Raw genomic sequence first — 19,000 nt, 5'->3', positions numbered from 1 at the left:
TAGAAACGGTAAGAGCACATCCACCGTCTGCACTCTCTGTGTTTTAAGTCTTGAATGCAGAACCTACTGTGCTACAACAAACTTAGCTTCTCATGCCATTCATGCAAATGTGTCTGGGAGCTGCGCTAAAGCTGAAAAAAATGGCAGCATCCCTCTTTGCATATTGAGGAACTAGAAAGGTGAAAGCCTTTGTAACACCCCTCCTCCTCCTCCTCTCATTCTTCGAGAACATCAAAATCAAGACAAACACAGAATTCGGGGGCAGCCGCATGCAGAATGGTTGGAAGCCATAATGTGTGCTTCCCAGAATCAAAAGTTTTGTAAAATGAAAACAGTTTTTTTTTTTTAAATTCCTCTTATAATAAAAGCCAGATCATAATAATCTTTGAAACCAACTTGAAGTTGGCTTCAGGCAATGTTTAAGATTACAAAAAAACAATGAATAGTACCTCTGCAACTATTTCAAAACATGTTGTCTCATCCAAGAAAATAATTTAGAGTGACCTTTACTTTATCAGGGTTTGAATCCTACATGCAATCGCTATCTGTGCGGAGTTTACACTCCCTCCCTGTCTCTATGAGTTTTCACACATACCCAAAGATTTGTGTTCAGTTGATGGCTGATTAATGGCAGCGGGAGGAGAAATCTATTACAAAATTGGTTAAGGGCATTAGATTTGTTCACATCCCCTTCTAGCACCTGAGCACTGGATTGCTTGAGTCCAGTAATTACCCCCAGTCCATTACAGACATCCTTCATGTTATTCAGAATGAGTTTATTTTCTATTTTAGCTTTATAAGTTTCCTTCTTTCACTCATCTTTTAGTTTAGCACATGCTGTACATCCTTCAGAGCCTTTTTTTCACCGGAATTGAATTCTCTATTTTTCTCTTTCAGAAGACTTTTTAGCTCCTTAGTAGTCCAAGGCTTGTTCTTTGGAAGCAACGCACTGTCTTTGAGGGTACCACTGTATCGACTCAGAAGTTAATATAATGGCCTGTGATGCAGTGACCATCTGACATGCACATCATTTTCCATACCTATCCTGCATGCATCCAGTTTAAAGAACACGTTACTCCTTTGCACCTGATGCTACTAGAAAGCATTCCACACTATACACTCTCTGCATTGGATTAAGTAAGTTTTAAAATGTTACTATTTTATTATTAAAAATTGTGCCCATCCATCTGTCTGAGTCCATAATTCATTTTTAAGATTACAGAGATTTAGAACCAGCTGGGAATTTCAGCAAGAACCAAAGTTAAATGTGATGACAGCCCATCACCAAGCACCCCCATCTGTACCCAGCCCTGTACATCTTTGGGACAGACAAAGAAACCAAAGTATCTGGAAAAAAGACAAAGAGAACTTGAAAACTCAGCACAGTGACTGCATTGGGGGATATCAGAAACTTTGGAATTCAAGGAAGTAGGGATAGATCTTCTTATTAGACAGCTGCCGCTTGACTTTGGTCTTTAGAAGTGTGAACATCTGTGATTTTGTCCATTGAAACTGACCAGCATTATAGCTGTAAACCGGTGCAATGCTTTGAGCCTGTTCTTACTAAAGTGTGCTATTCAAATATACACTTGGCGAGAAAATGATTAAACACGCCTGTACATTCGTGGCCAAAAGTCGTGAGAATGACACAAATATTGATTTTCACAAAGCCTGCTGTTTGTGTTTTGAGATCTTTTTGTCAGATGTTTCTATGGTATACTGAAGTATAATGACAAGCATTTCATAAGTTTTTATTGACAATTACATTAATTAATGCAAAGAGTCAATATTGGCAGTGTTGGCCCGTCTTTTTCAAGACCTCTGCAATTCTCCCTGGCATGCTGTCAATCATCTTTTGGGCCAAATCCTCACTGATGGCAGCCATTTTTTGCATAATCAATGCTTGGAGTTGGTCAGAATTTGTGGGTTTTTGTTTGTCCACCTGCCTCTTAAGGACTGACCACAAGTTCTCAATGGGATTAAGGTCTGGGGAGTTTCCTGGCCATGGACCCCAAATGTCGATGTTTTGTTCCCCAAGCTACTTAGTTCTCACTTTTGCCTTATGGCCTGGTACTCCATCATTCTGAAAAAGACATTGTGGATCATCAACCTGTTGTTGGATGGTTGGGAGAAGTTGCTCTCTGAGGATGTTTTGGTCCCATTCTTTATTCATGGCTGTGTTCTTAGGCTAAATTGTTAATGAGCCCACTCCCTTGGCTAAGAAGCAACTCCACGCATGAAAAGTCTCAGGATGCTTTACTGTTGGCGAGACACAGGACTGATGGTAGCGCCACTCACCTGTTCTTTTTTCCAGATGCCCCAAACATCAGAACGGGGGTTCATCAGAGAAAATGACTTTACCCCAGCAGTCCAATCCCTGTACCTTTTGCAGAATATCAGTCTGTCCCTGATGTTTTTCTTAGCTTCTTTGTGCCCTTCTTGACATCATGCCATCCTCCAAAAGTCTTCACCTCATTGGGCGTGCAGATGCACTCATACCTGCCTGTTGCCATTCCTGACCAAGCACTGCACTGGTGGTGCCCGCAGCTGAATCAACTTTAGGAGACTCTCGGTCCTGGTGCTTGCTGGACTTTCTTGGGGGCCCTGAAGCCTTCTTCACAACAATTGAACCTCTTTATTCCAACTCAATCAGCATGACAGAGAGATCTCCAGCCATGGATCACTGAAATGATGCCAGCAGGTCCTTGTGTGGCAGGGCTGACATGCTGTGGAAATGTTTATTTGGGATTAAGTTCATTTTCATGCCAAAGAGGGACTTTGCAATTAAATGCAATTCATCTGATCACTCTTCAGAACATTCTGGAGTAGATGCAAATTGCCATCATAAAAACTGAGGCAGCACACTTTGTAAAAATTAATATTTGTGTCATTCTCAAAACTTTTGGCCACAACTGTATGATGATCATGTGATTATCTCATCGTCCAATCATGAAGCAGCAGCATAATGCATAATACATACCGATACAGGTCTGGAGTTTCAGTTAATGTTCACATCAAACACCAGAACGAGGGAAAAAATGTGATCTCAACTGTGCCATGATTTCTGGTGCCAGATGAGCTGGTCTGAGTATTTCTGTAACAGCCGACTTCCTAGGATCTTCACAAACGTCTCTGGATTGAATGGTACAGAAAACAAAAAACATCCATTGAGCAGCAGGTTTGCAGATAGAAATGCCTTGCTCATAGTAGAATGGCCAGACTGATTCAAGATGACAGAAAGGCTATTGTAACTCAGATAATCACACTGTGCGACAGTGGTGAGCAGGAAAACATCTCCAAATGCACAACACATCAAACCTTGAGGCAGATGGGCTACAACAGAAGAAGACCACATTGGTTTCCACTCCTGTGAGCCAAGAATAGAAAGCTGAGACGGCAATGGGCACAGGCTCGCCAAACCTTTACAGCTGAAGGAAGAGATGGACGGATAGCCCTCTGAAAAGGAAAGATGCCTCTGGGGGCTTTATTCTTCCCCAGTACATCAGGTGGCAGCAGCCCCGGATATCCGTGCCGAATGGGAAGCCGGGAAATGGGTGCCACGAGAGGGTGCTGCATGGAGACAAGCTCCCTGTTATAATGGGCTTCCGTCCATTATCTCATTGTATTCTGTACATGTGACATACTACGACTACTACTAGAAGTAGACAGTACTACTACTACTGCTAGAAATTAACAAACTTTTCCAAAATCCTGTTTTTGCTTTGTTTTCTGGGGTATTGAGTGATGGTTGATGTGTGAATAATGCATTTAAATGAGTTTTACACAAGGTTGTAACATAATAAAATGTGAAGAAGTAAAGGTGTTTGAGTACTTTCTGAATGCTCTGTAGACAGGCTGATAAATACTGTAGATAGATACTTTAAATGACTGACCATGAATCACTCACTTCACTTGTTGGAAGTTACACAAAAATAGACATAATTGCACTTGTCACTTGTCAGCTGATTTTCATAAAGGTGTCAGGTATATGGCGGCATCTGTTATGGAGAGAAAACATTTTTTTTTAAGGAAATTGAGTGCAGTCCTGTTTTGACCAGCTGCAGTCCATGAATGATAATCAGCTGTCAGGCTATTAAAGGGAAACACACCAGAATAACATGCAAAAAAGAGGTAAGCAAAATCTCAGCACTAATTCAAATCAGCTCCTGATGAAGTTAGATAACATGCTGTCAAAACAAGATGCCTAGCTAGCAAAGCTGTCAGCACCCATTCAAGTACAAACCTGCAACCTTTTGGACTTTGGTGGGGAAAGGTGAGTATGATGGCAGTGGTACACCACAAAGTAACAAGCAGCTGCTTCCCCAGTAACCACTTGCACTTCAGAAGAGGTCATCCATCTGAAGCTAAGCATGCTGGGGCCGTGCCAGTACTTGGATGGGAGACCATCTAGGAATAGGTTGGGGTTTCTACTGAAAGAAGTGTTGGTGAGGCCAGCCGGGGACACTTACCCTGTGGTCTGAATGTGGATGCCAATGCCCCAGTGCAATGATGGGGACACTGAGCTCTCAAAATGGTGCCATCCTTCACATGAGATGTAAAACTGGGGTCCTGGATCTCTGTGGTCATGAAAGATCTGTGGGCACCCTTCATAAAGTGTAGGGTGGATTCTACACATTAGTGGTGACTGATGTGGCTCCTCACTCACTAAAGCACTTGAGTAGTGAGAAAAGCTCTATATAAATGTAAATGCTTATTAGTATTATTATTATTATAGGCAATTAAGAATATAGTTTGACGACAAAAGAAAGATAAACTTACCATACGAACATTTAAATGTGCTAGAGTAGTTGTCACAAGATTTTAGTTTTGAACCCCCTTAGCACTGATGAGCAACCTCTTCGACATACCCATGTTATATGGAAGATTATTTGTGCCAAAATTGAATGCAGTCCAACATGTTAACTATGTTGAAATGCAAAACACATGCAAGTGGTCCATTTCATTTTGGTTTTATCATGTCATGTCAGTCATTGTCCAACCCGCTATATCCTAACACAGGGTCATGTATTGTATCATAATTAAAAACATGTCAACCAAACGATCAATTGCTTTTCGCTATGGCACACAGTGTTATTGTTTAAAATGCAATACAAAAACGTATTGCATTCTAAGTTCAGGTTCAATACTCACATGCCATACCTAAAAGCAAGGTAGGTGTATTGTAGCTCACTCCATGTGTATTACGTCTTGAAGTGAGACCACACTTTAATTGTGCCAAAACTAAATGTAATCAAATGACCAATCGGCATCAAAAGGTGGGGCAAGTGGCATCAACACTTGGAGAAAAGAGGTGCTCCACTTCTAACCATTACTGTGTTCTGGCGGCAATCATTAGCTTCATCAGTATGGTCTGAGTAGTGGTTAACCCTGTTTCAGGTGTCACTGAAAATGTTTCTCCTTATGTTAAGTTGTCTGAAGTTAATTCGTTTTATACATGTTGAATTAAACATTTTCGAGGTGTGGGCTGTTAGTCATTTTAACAAAATATTGAATATAGAGAAACATCTGTTAGTGGCACTGTGCTTGGTGTATTTGTAGGTTTTTATTCATACCCTCTGTGACAAACAGTTACTATATAGCTTTTCCCTCCTTTTGACGTGCAAGAGAATTAAATCATCATTTTGAACGCCTGCTTCCAGCTTTTCAAAGAGAAGGCAGATCCCCTTGCCTTATCACCTTCCTGTTCACCTTTTTTTCAAGTGCAACACACTTGTGATTGGAAAGCCTCTTTCCCCAACTGTTTATGGCTGTTGCCTCACATTTTAGATGTTGATTAGTCAGCTGATTTATTTTTGACACAATTCAAGGGTGGTCTTGAATCGAAATGCAGTATGCACGGAGCTGCCACAAACCACAATGCAATATGTCTGCTTTGCTTTTAGTTATGACATCCAATCTATTGACGTGAATGGAAATGCAAAACACTTTTGTATTTTTATGGTCAATGATTTGGTTGAAATGTTTTTAATTATGACACGGTAAAACTGTGTCAAAATCTAAAGCCCCATTTACATATGAATTGCATTTCAATGTAGTTAACACGTTGGACTGAATTTAATTTTAGCATGAATAATCTTCCATAAGTTAGTAAAGTGTACACCAATAAAAGACTTCTTAAAAATTTTCAAGAATACCTTTAATACTTAGAACTAAATGCCTAAAGGTATTTTGGAAAGTTATTGACTGCATCACTGATAGCTATACTGCGCTTTACAAAATGTTTCAAATGACAGGCGCTGGGTTGCTTGTTGCCTGTGTGAGCGCCAGATCTTACAGTTCGATGTGCTGCTGTTCTCTCTCCGTGAAGTGTATTTTTGACACATTTGCCAGGTCCATAGACAGCTAAGCCTTCCTGACAGGGTGCATGTAGACTCGGGCGGGAGCTCTCCAGCCACAGGACATCTGATTGGTCAAATCTTGTATCTGTCTTGAGCACCACTAATGTGACTGGTCATTCTATGCTGCCCACTGATTTTATAAGCATACGCATGGCATGTGCACTGTATAAGGTATGTATAATTCACTTTAATGAGAACTTAAGGTACATTTAAAATATAGGATGAATGAAGTTTTTATTAAGAATAAGGAACACCTAGACACCTGAATACCCTAACTCACTGAGTCAAATAAGTAATTTCACATGCTGGCATTCCCAGGGTCTAGTATGAATATGTGGAGATACCTTGGTGTGATAGTTCTGGTGAGCATGGCTGGAAGATCAATCTTCAGTGGCTTTGTTGTGACAGGCTTGTCTGGACAGTTTATCTTGATGTTTCACAAAGTGACCTTAGTTTGGCAGGCAGAGCAGCACAGTATACAATGTTTTAATCCTTATGATATGTATGCATTCATCTGAAGTGTAGTGCTGCATATTTAAAGTATGACTCTTACTTTGGTTTATTTACTCCGATAAAACACTAGAAGGCAGCATCTCTGGGTTACAGTACCTATAAGGGTACCCACAGGGCATGTTGGGAACTGTAGTCCCATTGGGCTGCCCTGTTGGGTTCTGTGGGTATCACCAGAAGGTGCTGAAGGGATTAATGGTCCCTACTTCATGGGACTTCTTGTCTGAGCCAGAAGTGCTTCTGAGGGACTGTGTCGTGGCATCATGAGTACTCCTGGGTCATGGAGAAAGCAAGCAGCTCTGCTTCAGTAGAATGAAGTTTGAGTCGGGTGGAAGAAGAACAAAGCTTACTTGGGAAGTGTGGTGGAGAAGAAAGGAAAGGTGCTATACAGATAAAATCTGTTATTATTATTATTATTATTATTATTATTATTATTATTATTATTATTATTATTATTATTATTATTATTATTATTAAGAGGGCGGCACGGTGGCGCAGTGGTAGCGCTGCTGCCTCGCAGTTAGGAGACCCGGGTTCGCTTCCCAGGTCCTCCCTGCGTGGAGTTTGCATGTTCTCCCCGTGTCTGCGTGGGTTTCCTCCAGGCGCTCCGGTTTCCTCCCACAATCCAAAGACATGCAGGTTAGGTGGATTGGTGATTCTAAATTGGCCCTAGTGTGTGCTTGGTGTGTGGGTGTGTGTCCTGCAGTGGGTTGGCACCCTGCCCAGGATTGGATCCTGCCTTGTGCCCTGTGTTGGCTGGGATTGGCTCCAGCAGACCCCCATGACCCTGTGTTCGGATTCAGCGGGTTAGAAAATGGATGGATTATTATTAAGAAAGACAGAAAAAGGATTGTGATTGTGCTTTTCTGAAGCTTTTTATACTAAAAAGAAGCATTTGTTAAGGTAATTTATTATAATAAACCTTTTCATTTGAACCCAGGATTTGTGTCTGTTCAGTTCTGTTTGGGGTCCTGCAATGCCCTCTATGGTTTTTCATTTATTTTTTGTTCCACATTTGTTTACTCCGATACAGAGTTAAAGGTGTCCAATCAAGATCTCCAATAATGAAAAGGATTGGATTGAAAAACAAGAACCAGAATAGATAGATAGATAGATAGATAGATAGATAGATAGATAGATAGATAGATAGATAGATAGATAGATAGATAGATAGATAGATAGATAGATACTATAATCCACAGGAAAAGGATAAGCAGAAACTGGTCAAAAGTAATATTATATGCTGTATATTGTTGTATAACCAGAGAGAGTATAAACCTGGAAAATGAATCCCACCCAAGGCATTTTCCTGTTTCAAACATGAGAAGACAATTATCCAGCAGTAAGAGTTAGCTACACTCCATCTGGAAGACAACTTCAAATATAAATTATATACAATAAAAATCCACATGGAGGACATTAAGCTTCTATTGTGGAATCCCAAGCTTGGTATACACAGGATACAATATATACACTGCATGAGTATGGATCTTGCCACAGTTCACTCCGCACCCTTGACTGAGTCATATACAGTATGTGGCACAAAAAAAGCAACTAAAAGTGGGATTAAAAATTCCAGATGCCTCAGAGTCTGTTCTGTTCTCTCTTCATTATGTGACCCAAAGGGTGTGGTGCCAGACGCACATCAGAAGGAAGACTCCATGTTTCCAGGAGTCAAGCCAGCTCAAGATTGTCACAAAATACAAAATAAGAATGGCCCCTTTTGGTCACATGACTACAGAAAGTATAAAGTAGGACTGGAAGGAGGCAACAGCAGATCATTTGTGGATGTAACATGAAATAGAACTCTGACTGAAAGACATCTAAAGACATGATGGTAGCAGAAGAGATGAGAGTCTACCCTCTCTGCTAACAGGGGACAGATGTTTAAAATATCTGCAAGGCAAGTGTCTCATGGAGATATTATCGCTCTATTATAGAAAGAGCATCTAAAAGATTAAAAAGATACAAGAACAATCACATCAAGCATGTCTATTAAATCTGATGTGCTTATGTTTTAGTTTGCCGAGTATCCCCTAATGGCCATCGTGCAAAAATCTTCTTTATTCTTTATTCTTGTACAGCAATGTTACTGATCTGCAAATCTCTTTGTGTGCATCATTAAACAAGTGTTTCATCTTCTTTGTCTGAAATTTAGTGTTCACTGTGACACGGTGCTGGTCCTGCTCTATGCTTCCACCTTACTTCTGGGAGCCTCTTGAACTCAACACTGTTGGTAATGTAACTGGATGAACTGGCTGGTTGGGACAAATCAAACTGAGCAAGGGGATAGTGCAAAAAGTGAACAAGTGCTTTTATTAAAAAAAATCAAACAAAACCAAAGTCCAAAGTGCAGTACTTCAAAAATTTTTCAATAAATAATCCATAAAAACTGGGTGAATAAACATGGAGGTTAAAATAATCCAAATAAATAAATCCAATTAAAACGAGGTTAAAATCAACAGGCTGGCATCCTTCTACTTGGAGGCTCCCTTGCTTCTCTCATCGGGCTTTGCAACATGGGAGTCACCTTACCTGCAGCTGCAGTTGACCTTCTTTTACTGATCCAGTAGCCTTCCATCCCCTGGCTCTGTACAGCTTCTGCTCACGCTGGGGCTCACTCTCCCAAGCCTCCCTGACTCCTGCTGCCTTCTGTGGCAAGCCAGCCACCTTCTGGGACACTCCAGCTCCTGAGACCGCTCAGCTGGAGCGACCGCTTCATACTGCCCGGACCGAGTGTCAGCCTAGCACTCCTCCTGAGGGGCTCTCTTCCCAGCTGCCTGCATTTATCAGCGAGCCTGCTTTCTCGCATCGGCTCTCCACATCTCCAGCCTCCCTCTTCTCTCCACTAACCTCAGTTCTTCTTTCGATCTTTTTTCACCTCTGCACTTGCGCTCCTTCTACTTATAATGGGGATGTGGCACTGTTGTGGCAATCAGCAGCTCCCGACATCAATTATGGACACGGGCGATCCACACCTGTGTACTTCAGTGCAGAAATGCCCTGTCTGCATCACACTCAGGAACCACTCTGGACACACTACCACACCACCTCCTTAAGCAGTGAGTGCAGCGATTATTTATTTAAAAAACTGTCCATTCTTTCTGAGCCATTGACCCACTATATCACATACTGTAAACGGGCTCCCATTATAGCAGCAGAAAAGTCTAAAGAAGAGTTCTAAAAGAAAACTTGACATGCCAAGGGTCATGACAGCTTGGCACATTTGAGGACACGTTTTACCTTTCTTAAAAAACACACTGATTATAATTATTTGACACACATTTGAAATACAGATTTGTCAGTAGTTAAGATGAGCTTTGGAAACAGAATCAGAGGTGGCACACAAGAGTTTGATGTTTTGGTCTACAAGCATAATGTGTGATGAAGATTTACAAGAAATAGCTAAAGAAAACATGTCTGCTTTGAACCAGCTCTTTTGGATGTGGATGAAGGTGGCCAATTTTTATTTACAAAATAATAGCAAACAAACAAATAAATGCACACTTATATATTTTACTATATTATTTACAACCAGAAATAGTCTAACAATGAGATAATCGTGGACATGTTCCCTGCCATTGTAACAAAGTAGACCATGATTGCCAGAGCTCCTGATTTATTGTCATTCATGAATACATCAGCAAAATATACGGTGGTACTGTTTAATATGAAAAGCATCCCATAAAATAAAGATGGTTTAATAGACAGCAAGATCAAAGGTGAACAAAGTTGTAATGTCCTAAACTAATATCACAAATTCTAACAACTCAAGTAATAGACGTTACGTTTAAATGTCAGGCATTCTTAACAGTCTTTTGAGTACAAACTTATTTGCTCTTTTCCATGGTGATATCATAAGTATTACAATTTGTAATCATCAGAACATTGCTTTTAGTGGTACTAATTTGTTCTCAGGGATTTCCAGAAGTATATACAGTAAAGTATATTTTTATAGTCCTTATGCAATAATGAAACAAGCCCACACTTCTTTGCTTGAACAGGATTTTCATTGCTCATACTGGCCTCATACAATGGTGTATTTTGAGTGACTGCCTTCCCCGCAACAATGTTGCTCTGTGCTTTTAGGTAAACCGTCCTCACTGGACCCAGAGGCTTTTGCCCTGCTCAGACGCTGAGCGATCTTAGTGACATCCAGCTCAGGCTTGCATCGGTACCAGGTTTTAAGCAACTGGTTCACCTGTTCACGGGTAGTAATGCCATGCAGAGGGTCTTCATCATCATCATCAGGCTGAGATGGTAAGCCCGCCTGCATCTCATTGTGAATAGTTTCAAAGAACTGGATTACACACTTGCGGGCAAAGTCCCGGGCATGTATGCAACATGTCTCATCAAAGATCTTCTGCTCAATGTCCACATAGTTGCTCCAGTAGCGTGTCTGCAGGAAGGCAGCCTGATTAAAGCATGGTTTAAAGGAGCGAGCTAGGGCAGCCAAGACTATCAGAAATAAAAGAATTCCCCATCCGAGAGCCTGCAGAAGAAAACAAGATGGCAGACAATGATCACAAATGCATTAACCTGTAGGTGTATTGAAGATTACAATCATTTTGATGAGAACTGGCCATTCATCTAGACTCCCCAAAATAGCACTGAGTCAGCATCTGAAGATCCACAAAGTCTTACACTCTGCTGCACTACTTGGTAATTTACTCCATTTGTCTATGGTTGTTTGTAACAAGAAAAGTTAAAACAATGCAATATTTGTGCAAACTTTACCCTTAACAAATTTCCAACTGTCTCTCTTTTTTCTTGTTACACATAATGTTTTCATCCATTTCTGACACCACTTTTTCCAGTACAAGGATTGTATGGCCAGGCATACTTCGAACTCCATCATCACATTTGCTGATGACACCTCTGTCATAGCAAGATCATCGACAATAATGAGACAGCTTACAGAGAAGAGGTATATCTGCCAACTTAATGGTACCAAGACAACAATCTCACCCTTAACTTTAGATAAAACCAAGGAGCTGGTCATAGACTTCAGGAAGCAGAAGGCTGACCACACTGCCATCTACATTTAGCAGCTTTAAATTTCTTGGAGTGACCACAAATGACAAACTGAATTGAGCACAGCACATTTTACAGTATCTCTTGTGAAAAAGTCTCCCCAGCGTCTTTACTTCCTCAGACGTCAGCTCACATCCTGGTACTGTACCTGCTCGGTTTATGAAAATAAAACACTGCAGGGAGCAGTGAAGGCAGCAAAGAATATAACAGTCACCCAGCTGGCTTCTATTCAGGACATACTGTAGAGAACACCAGCTGTCTTAGGCATAGCAAACAGTAAAATTAAAGATCTCAGCAATCCTTCTCAGCCTTCTCACTCCTACCTTTTGGCAAATAATACAGGACTATTTGGACTCAGACCACTAGATTCTGGGACAGTTTCTACCCACACGTCATAAGGCTTCTGATCAGTCAATTATAAAAACATATATACTCACTGAGAAAATTATTAGGAACATCAGAATGGGGAAAAATGTGATATAAGTGATTTTGACTATTTCTTTAAACAGACTGGTTTGAGTATTTCTGTATCTGTTGCTTTTCTGGAATTTTCACATCTCTAGTGTTTACTCAGAATGGTGTGACAAACAAAAAACATCTAATGAGTGGCAGTTCTGCAGATAAAAATACCCTGTTGATGAGCGAGGTCAGAGGAGAATGGTCAGGTTTGAGTTGATAGAAAGGCCTGATTAACTCTGAACAACTACAGTGAGCAGAAAGCGCATCTCAGAATGCACGGCACAATCAACCTTGAGGTGGATGGACTTCAACAGAGGAAGACCACGTTAGGTGCCACTTCTGTCTGCCAGGGGCAGAAAGCTGAGGCTGCAGTGGGCACAGGCTGACCACAATTGGACTGTTAAAGGTTGGAAAAACCCTGGTCGGATAAATCATGATTTCTTCTGAGGCACACAGATGGTAGGGTCAAAATTTGGTGCCAACACCAAAGACAAAGCAGTGAGACCAAAGGACAGCTGCTGTACAGGCTTCTAAAAGATCAATGCAGAGCGTTACAAGCAGAACATGAAGCTCGGCAGCAGGAGCAGAAACAGAGCAGCTGACCTGTCCACATCTCCTTAGCGTGAATCCAGTCAATTTCATAACACGAGTAGCAAAGACATGAAGTGGTTTGTGCCCCGGATTGGTAAGCATGTGAAGAGTGGACAGCTGCTGTACAGTCTTTGAAATGATCGACGCGCAGCACGAGAAGCAGAACACACAGCACAGCAGGAGAAGCAGTAAGCAAGCAGGTGATCCCTCCGCATCTCCAAAGAGTATGTTCAGCCACCCCCTTCACAATGCAAGCGGCAGAGATGCGAAGTGGCTGGCATGCCCCAGATTGCAAGGGAGGGGGTGGAGGTGGTGGGCTTGTGAAGCCCTCTAGTACAATATATATATATATATATATATATATATATATATATATATATATATATATATATATATATGTGTATATATATATATATATATATATACAGTATATATGTATATATATATATATATATATACTAGCGTTATTACTCGTCTAAGAAGAGTTGAAATCTGAGTAATCAACATATGTGTTAACGTCTGTAGTACACCATCTATTAGAATGTATTTTGCAATGCATGTAGTAATAAAATGCTTTAAATGTGTCATTCCAACAGATGATGCATTACAAACAGAATTGTATTACTACAAATGTTTGTGATGCACCATCTGTTGGAATGGCAGAGACATACTGTAGCAACTGGGCAGACTCACAGACCCTTGTGTTTTTATTAAGGTGGATAAGCTGATTTCTGTCCATCCAGCAGTTACTCTCTCTTGGATATATTTAGTGTTAATGTCTGCAGTGCATAGTGTCTGCGTGGTTGCTATGTCTCCTTTACATGCCATTTGGGATTCGTAAATGCAGTGCTAATGTTTGTGATGCATCATCTGTTGGATCATAGGGAGACAACAACCAGACGGACAAACAGACAGACCCACAGACATGTATCCTTTTATTAAGGTGGATGTTGCATTCTCTGTATACTTTTCACTGGTTTATTTTTTGTATTGTATTTTCATTAGATAGATAGATAGATAGATAGATAGATAGATAGATAGATAGATAGATAGATAGATAGATAGATAGATAGATACTTTATTAATCCCAAGGGGAAATTCACATAATCCAGCAGCAGTATACTGATACAAAAAAACAATATTAAATTAAATAGTAATAAAAATGCATGTAAAAGCAGACAATAACTTTGAGTAATGTTAGCATTTACTCCCCTGGGTGGAATTGAAGAGTCGCATAGTGTGGGGGAGGAACGATCTCCTCAGTCTGTCAGTGGAGCAGGACAGTGACAAAAGTCTGTCACTGAAGCTACTCCTCTGCCTGGAGATGACACTGTTCAGTGGATGCAGTGGATTCTTCATGATTGACAGGAGTTTGCCTAATGCCCGTCACTCTGCCACAGATGTTAAACTGTCCAACTTTACTCCTTCAATAGAGCCTTCTTAACAAGTTTGTTCAGGCGTGAGGCGTCTTTCATCTTTATGCTGCCTCCCCAGCACACCACCGCATAGAAGAGGGCACTCGCCACAACCGACTGGTAGAACATCTGCAGCATCTTACTGCAGATGTTGAAGGACGCCAACCTTCTAAGAAAGTATAGTTGGCTCTGACCTTTCTTACACAGAGCATCAGTATTGGCAGTCCAGTCCAATTTGTCATCTAGCTGCACTCCCAGATATTAACTGTTATGAGGAGATATGCAAATAAAACATTCACTTGTACAATGCCAACATGACAAGAAACTTGTCTTGACTTGACTTAAGGCTGTGGAGAACCAGAATATACAACACAGCAATGGATACAAGGCAGGAGCCAACCCTGGATGGGAAACTAGACTATTACATACCATATACACACACTCATTCACAAATGGACAAATTTCTGTCACTATTGACCCTGACAACATGCATCTGGACTGCGGAGGAAACTCTTGCTAAATATGGAGACAACATGCAAAACTCTAACCTGAAGCGAAGAGAGGAGCAAGAACCTTGAAGTACAAATGTTACTTTCTGCTATATCATGTTGCTGCAATTGCCAGAAAATTAATGTAAAATTAGAACCAGGCATGAAATGATAGGGCCATTCATTTGTTCAGAGATTCCCACAGTCTAATTTCACTTGTCACACTTGAGCACAGCTTGATTGTCATTTGATTCCTACCTTTTGCAGGAGACTGTGGCTCCTTGAAACCCTGTAGTGGTTACAGTGGATTAGGAACAGAGATGGGAATTGACATGTTAAAGGCCTGACAAATAGACATATCAAAAGGGTGAAGCTTTCAAGACAGATTGAATTATTTAGTCTTGTAAAAATATATTTAAATGTGTAGGTACCTCCTGCTCATGCCATAAAGTGTGCCTTTCTGATGTTTTCCTCTTCAAAGACTAGCTAATGTAGGTTACACATTTTGCTGCCCTGACTCCTTACCATGGCTCTGAAAAGATTTTGAGCCTATGATGGTACCAGACACCCACCCTTTTGGTAGGCCACCCTATGACACATTAAAAAACAACAAAACCCACAGACAGCAAAACTGACTCACCTGAGACCAGCAGCGCAGATAGCGGGCTACTGCTTTTCTAGAAGTGCTGTTGCGGAAAATTTCATCTTCCTTGCAAGGAACCTTCGCTAGCACTCGACTTATATCCAAGCCTGTGTCATTAGGGAACCCCACAAATCTGCTTGAGTCTACGCTGATGCTAAAGGCGCAGATGAAACACTTTCCATCTAACAGAGTCACAATTATCCAAACCAGAGGTGCAAGCAAGGCTCTTTGGAGCATGGAAAAAAACATGTATCTGCAAAAAACAGCAAAGTATAGTCAGTATGTGGTGGCCATTTCAAAGCATATACCCAAGATTCAGTATTCCTTATAATAGCAAGTATTATAATGAGCTGGTCAATGAATGTAAGATTGTATGTAAAGCTACAGATACACAACTGCTGGCTGAATGGTAAAAGCTCTTCATTTAATTAAACACGCACATACATGAATAACAACCAGAAGCTGAGCACAGTACTCCCATGAAAGATGGTATGGATTGACATTAAGGTTACTCGATACAAAAATGGGCTGGCATACCATCACTCTTCTGTTTAAATGGCTGAAAACTGGCAAGTTGATGGTTGCATACTGGTGTGTACAGACACCTCACACTCTGTTCTTGAAACTTCAAGGCGGACGTCTCCGCTCAGTCACACAATTGTGCAAAACTTAAAATGCATTGCAAGTAGACCCAGGAAAGCCTACAAAAAATGAGAATGCTGGCAATTAGTTGAATCCACACTCCTAAAAATGCTGGTTCTTTAATGGCACTAGATGGTTCTTTACTGGTCCCTTGTAGATCCATAGCTTGACAAAGCACCATTTAATTCTGGGAAGAGTCCTCTATCCATCCATTATCCAACCCGCTATATCCTAACTACAGGGTCACGGGGGTCTGCTGGAGCCAATCCCAGTCAACACACAGCGCAAGACAGGAAGCAAACCTCAGGCAGGGCGCCAACCCACCGGAGGGGAAGAGTCCTTTGCATATAAAATTGTTTTTTTGTGCTTTGGAAAAAACATGAAATCTTTAATGTATGGTAGCCTACCTAGCAGGAAACAAACAGATTACAAAAACCTGAACTTAGTCTGTGCTATTGTTTAAAATCATGACCCATTGGTGTTTCACAAATATGTATTTTACCATCTAATCAAATGTATGTATTGTATAGCACCTGTTATAGATCTAAAATAAAGATTTTCTCTGAAACCTTCATGCGAATGGGTCTTTTGGGAACCTAAAATGATTCACCTATAGCATTGTTATGAAGAACCACTTTGGCACTTTTATTTTTAGGAGTGTACTTAAATTCATCCAACTTGTGCAACCTGTCATAACTGGCACACCATCAATAGGGTAATAAACCAACATATCTAAAATAACATAACATTCTCAGACTTGCCTAATTTAATTCAGGTTCACAGGATGCAAAAGGCAATTGTGGTGGCATCAAACACAAACCAGGAACTAGGGGTTCCGGTCCATTGCTGGGTCCACTTGTGCACTCTAATTCACAGGCACACAAACTGGGACAGTTTATTATTAACCCAGTAGGCAGAAAATATCTTCCCCAAAGAACGGGACTAGTGCCCAGAGGATAGGATTTCACCCACAAAAACACAGACAGGAATGAAATCGGTGAATGTTATGCATCCACCTTTAATGTGGCAAGAGAAAACAAGTTAGAAAATGTATGGATGAAATAACATTAAGGAATATTCAGCGACATGAACTGTCTTGAATGTTGAAGCATTGTTAATTGTTATTTATTTGAAATTAAGTGCAGAGATACTGTCCTGCCAAGAAATAACTTGGAGGTGGGTGGGAATGTAGGAGACTAGATGATGAAATGTGCTCATAAAACCAAATCAAAATTCTAAACCGGAGATCCATCTTGTCTTTCACTGAAGCAGAAGAGAAACCAAACTTTGTCATCAACAGTTGAAGCTCAAGATCAATACATCAAAGTCAAACAAAGCAAGCACTCTTCAGTTTTCAACTTTTATCAAAAATCTCAGGTAGCCAGGAACTGCAATGCCCCAACTTTACACTGTTGCACTAATGAGTCACAATTCACGACCCCCAAGACCACCTATATACTGTAGATATAGAGATATACAGTATATTCACATAGTTCTGCTAGAATAGGCACCTGCTTCCTGCAACCTTGAACTGCAAAAGAAAATGGATGGATGGATGACACAGTGACACGTGTACTGTATAGACATGCTTTTAAACACCTACTAAAAATTATCCACCCAGTCTTACTGATACTAAATTTAAATCCCGCCCATATTTTTACTTTGAATTTTGCTCACACTCAAGTGGGAAAAAAGTCGTTTTTTTATGAAACAGGGACAATCCTAGCTAGTAACCCATATATAGCTGTGACATCTCATACCTGACAACTGCAGAGTTCTTGTGCCTTCGGCCAGCAGGTCTCGTCCACTCCTCCAACATCATGACTGTGTGTTTGTTGATGATGACTCCACAGAGAAAGAGCACCACGGGCGGGATGAACATGACCCCCATGCCATAGACTACGTTGTACCGCGGCATACAGGGACAATTAAAATCAAAACTGCTGTAGATTTTAACGCTGGCCAGCGCAAGCATGGCACATATGCCATTCATTACAGACTCAGAGTTAGACTGGAAGTACTGAAAAATCATTCGGAAGCGATCCATTTTTGTCTGATTGGAATGTTTCGTCCAAACTTATTTAGAATAGAATTATGACTAATTGAGTTGCTCTAAGGTTAACCGGATAAAGGTTTGTAAATAAAGTATCCGTTGTTTACATGTAATATATAAATTATGCGTAACAATAGTAAATATCACTGCGTTTAAAAATTTTTAACCATTAGTTTAAAAGATGAATGGACGGACGGTTTAAAACACAAAGAAAACCTGAGAAATTGTGGAGTAGTAGAAAGCGAATCCTTCTTTTTGCAGGTGTTAGGCGTCGGCTTTGGAAGAAGCTGTCCTGCACCAGAGGCTCCTCCCATCGAGCGCAGGTATCTGGCAGACCCCACCTCGTTCGCATCACAGATGGCATTGCTATTCTGTAAAACTAATTACAGTACACGCATCCCACGTCTGGAATAAAAGGGGCAGTGTCTGGGTTTACATTTCGACGGAAATTGTAAAGGCTGGATCTTAGTACTTTCCTAAAGTTACCATTCAATACAATCATTTTGACTGGTGTTAGTTTAATTGCCACCTTCCGCGGTGTGCGCTCTCGCACGGAGATTTACAGATAGAACATTTGAATGCGATTCAATTTAACTCGAGAGCGAAGTATCACACCTAAGAATTCAGACTGATTATAAAAAAAAACAAGCTACTAAACACGGGGAATGGTCTCCACAAATAAATACATCAGCCGATAAAACAATGCAATTTTGGTTTAAATAGCCCAATGCTGCAGTGTTAGTGACTAGGGGGTCGCAATTAATGCGAATAATGAATGGAACGGACAGTCTTATCTAAAGACACTG

The 19,000-nt window shown here is 40.7% G+C and overlaps 1 protein-coding gene across 1 annotated transcript; it reads right to left on the bottom strand.

The window, feature by feature from the left end:
* Window positions 1-10,324: 10,324 nt before the first annotated feature.
* Window positions 10,325-18,550, bottom strand: calhm3 (calcium homeostasis modulator 3). Its single transcript, XM_039734528.1, has 3 exons — window positions 17,902-18,550; window positions 15,497-15,752; window positions 10,325-11,361 (listed from the first exon to the last, which is right to left on the bottom strand). Exons 1-3 carry the CDS (start codon window positions 18,186-18,188, stop codon window positions 10,897-10,899), a joined length of 1,008 nt encoding a protein of 335 aa, XP_039590462.1. The 5' UTR covers window positions 18,189-18,550; the 3' UTR covers window positions 10,325-10,896.
* Between the last annotated feature and the right edge of the window lie 450 nt (window positions 18,551-19,000).

The sequence above is a fragment of the Polypterus senegalus genome, chromosome 1, assembly GCF_016835505.1.
Source record: "Polypterus senegalus isolate Bchr_013 chromosome 1, ASM1683550v1, whole genome shotgun sequence".
In the NCBI taxonomy this organism is placed as follows: Eukaryota; Metazoa; Chordata; class Cladistia; order Polypteriformes; family Polypteridae; genus Polypterus; species Polypterus senegalus.
This window is presented reverse-complemented; position numbering and strand designations above follow the sequence as displayed.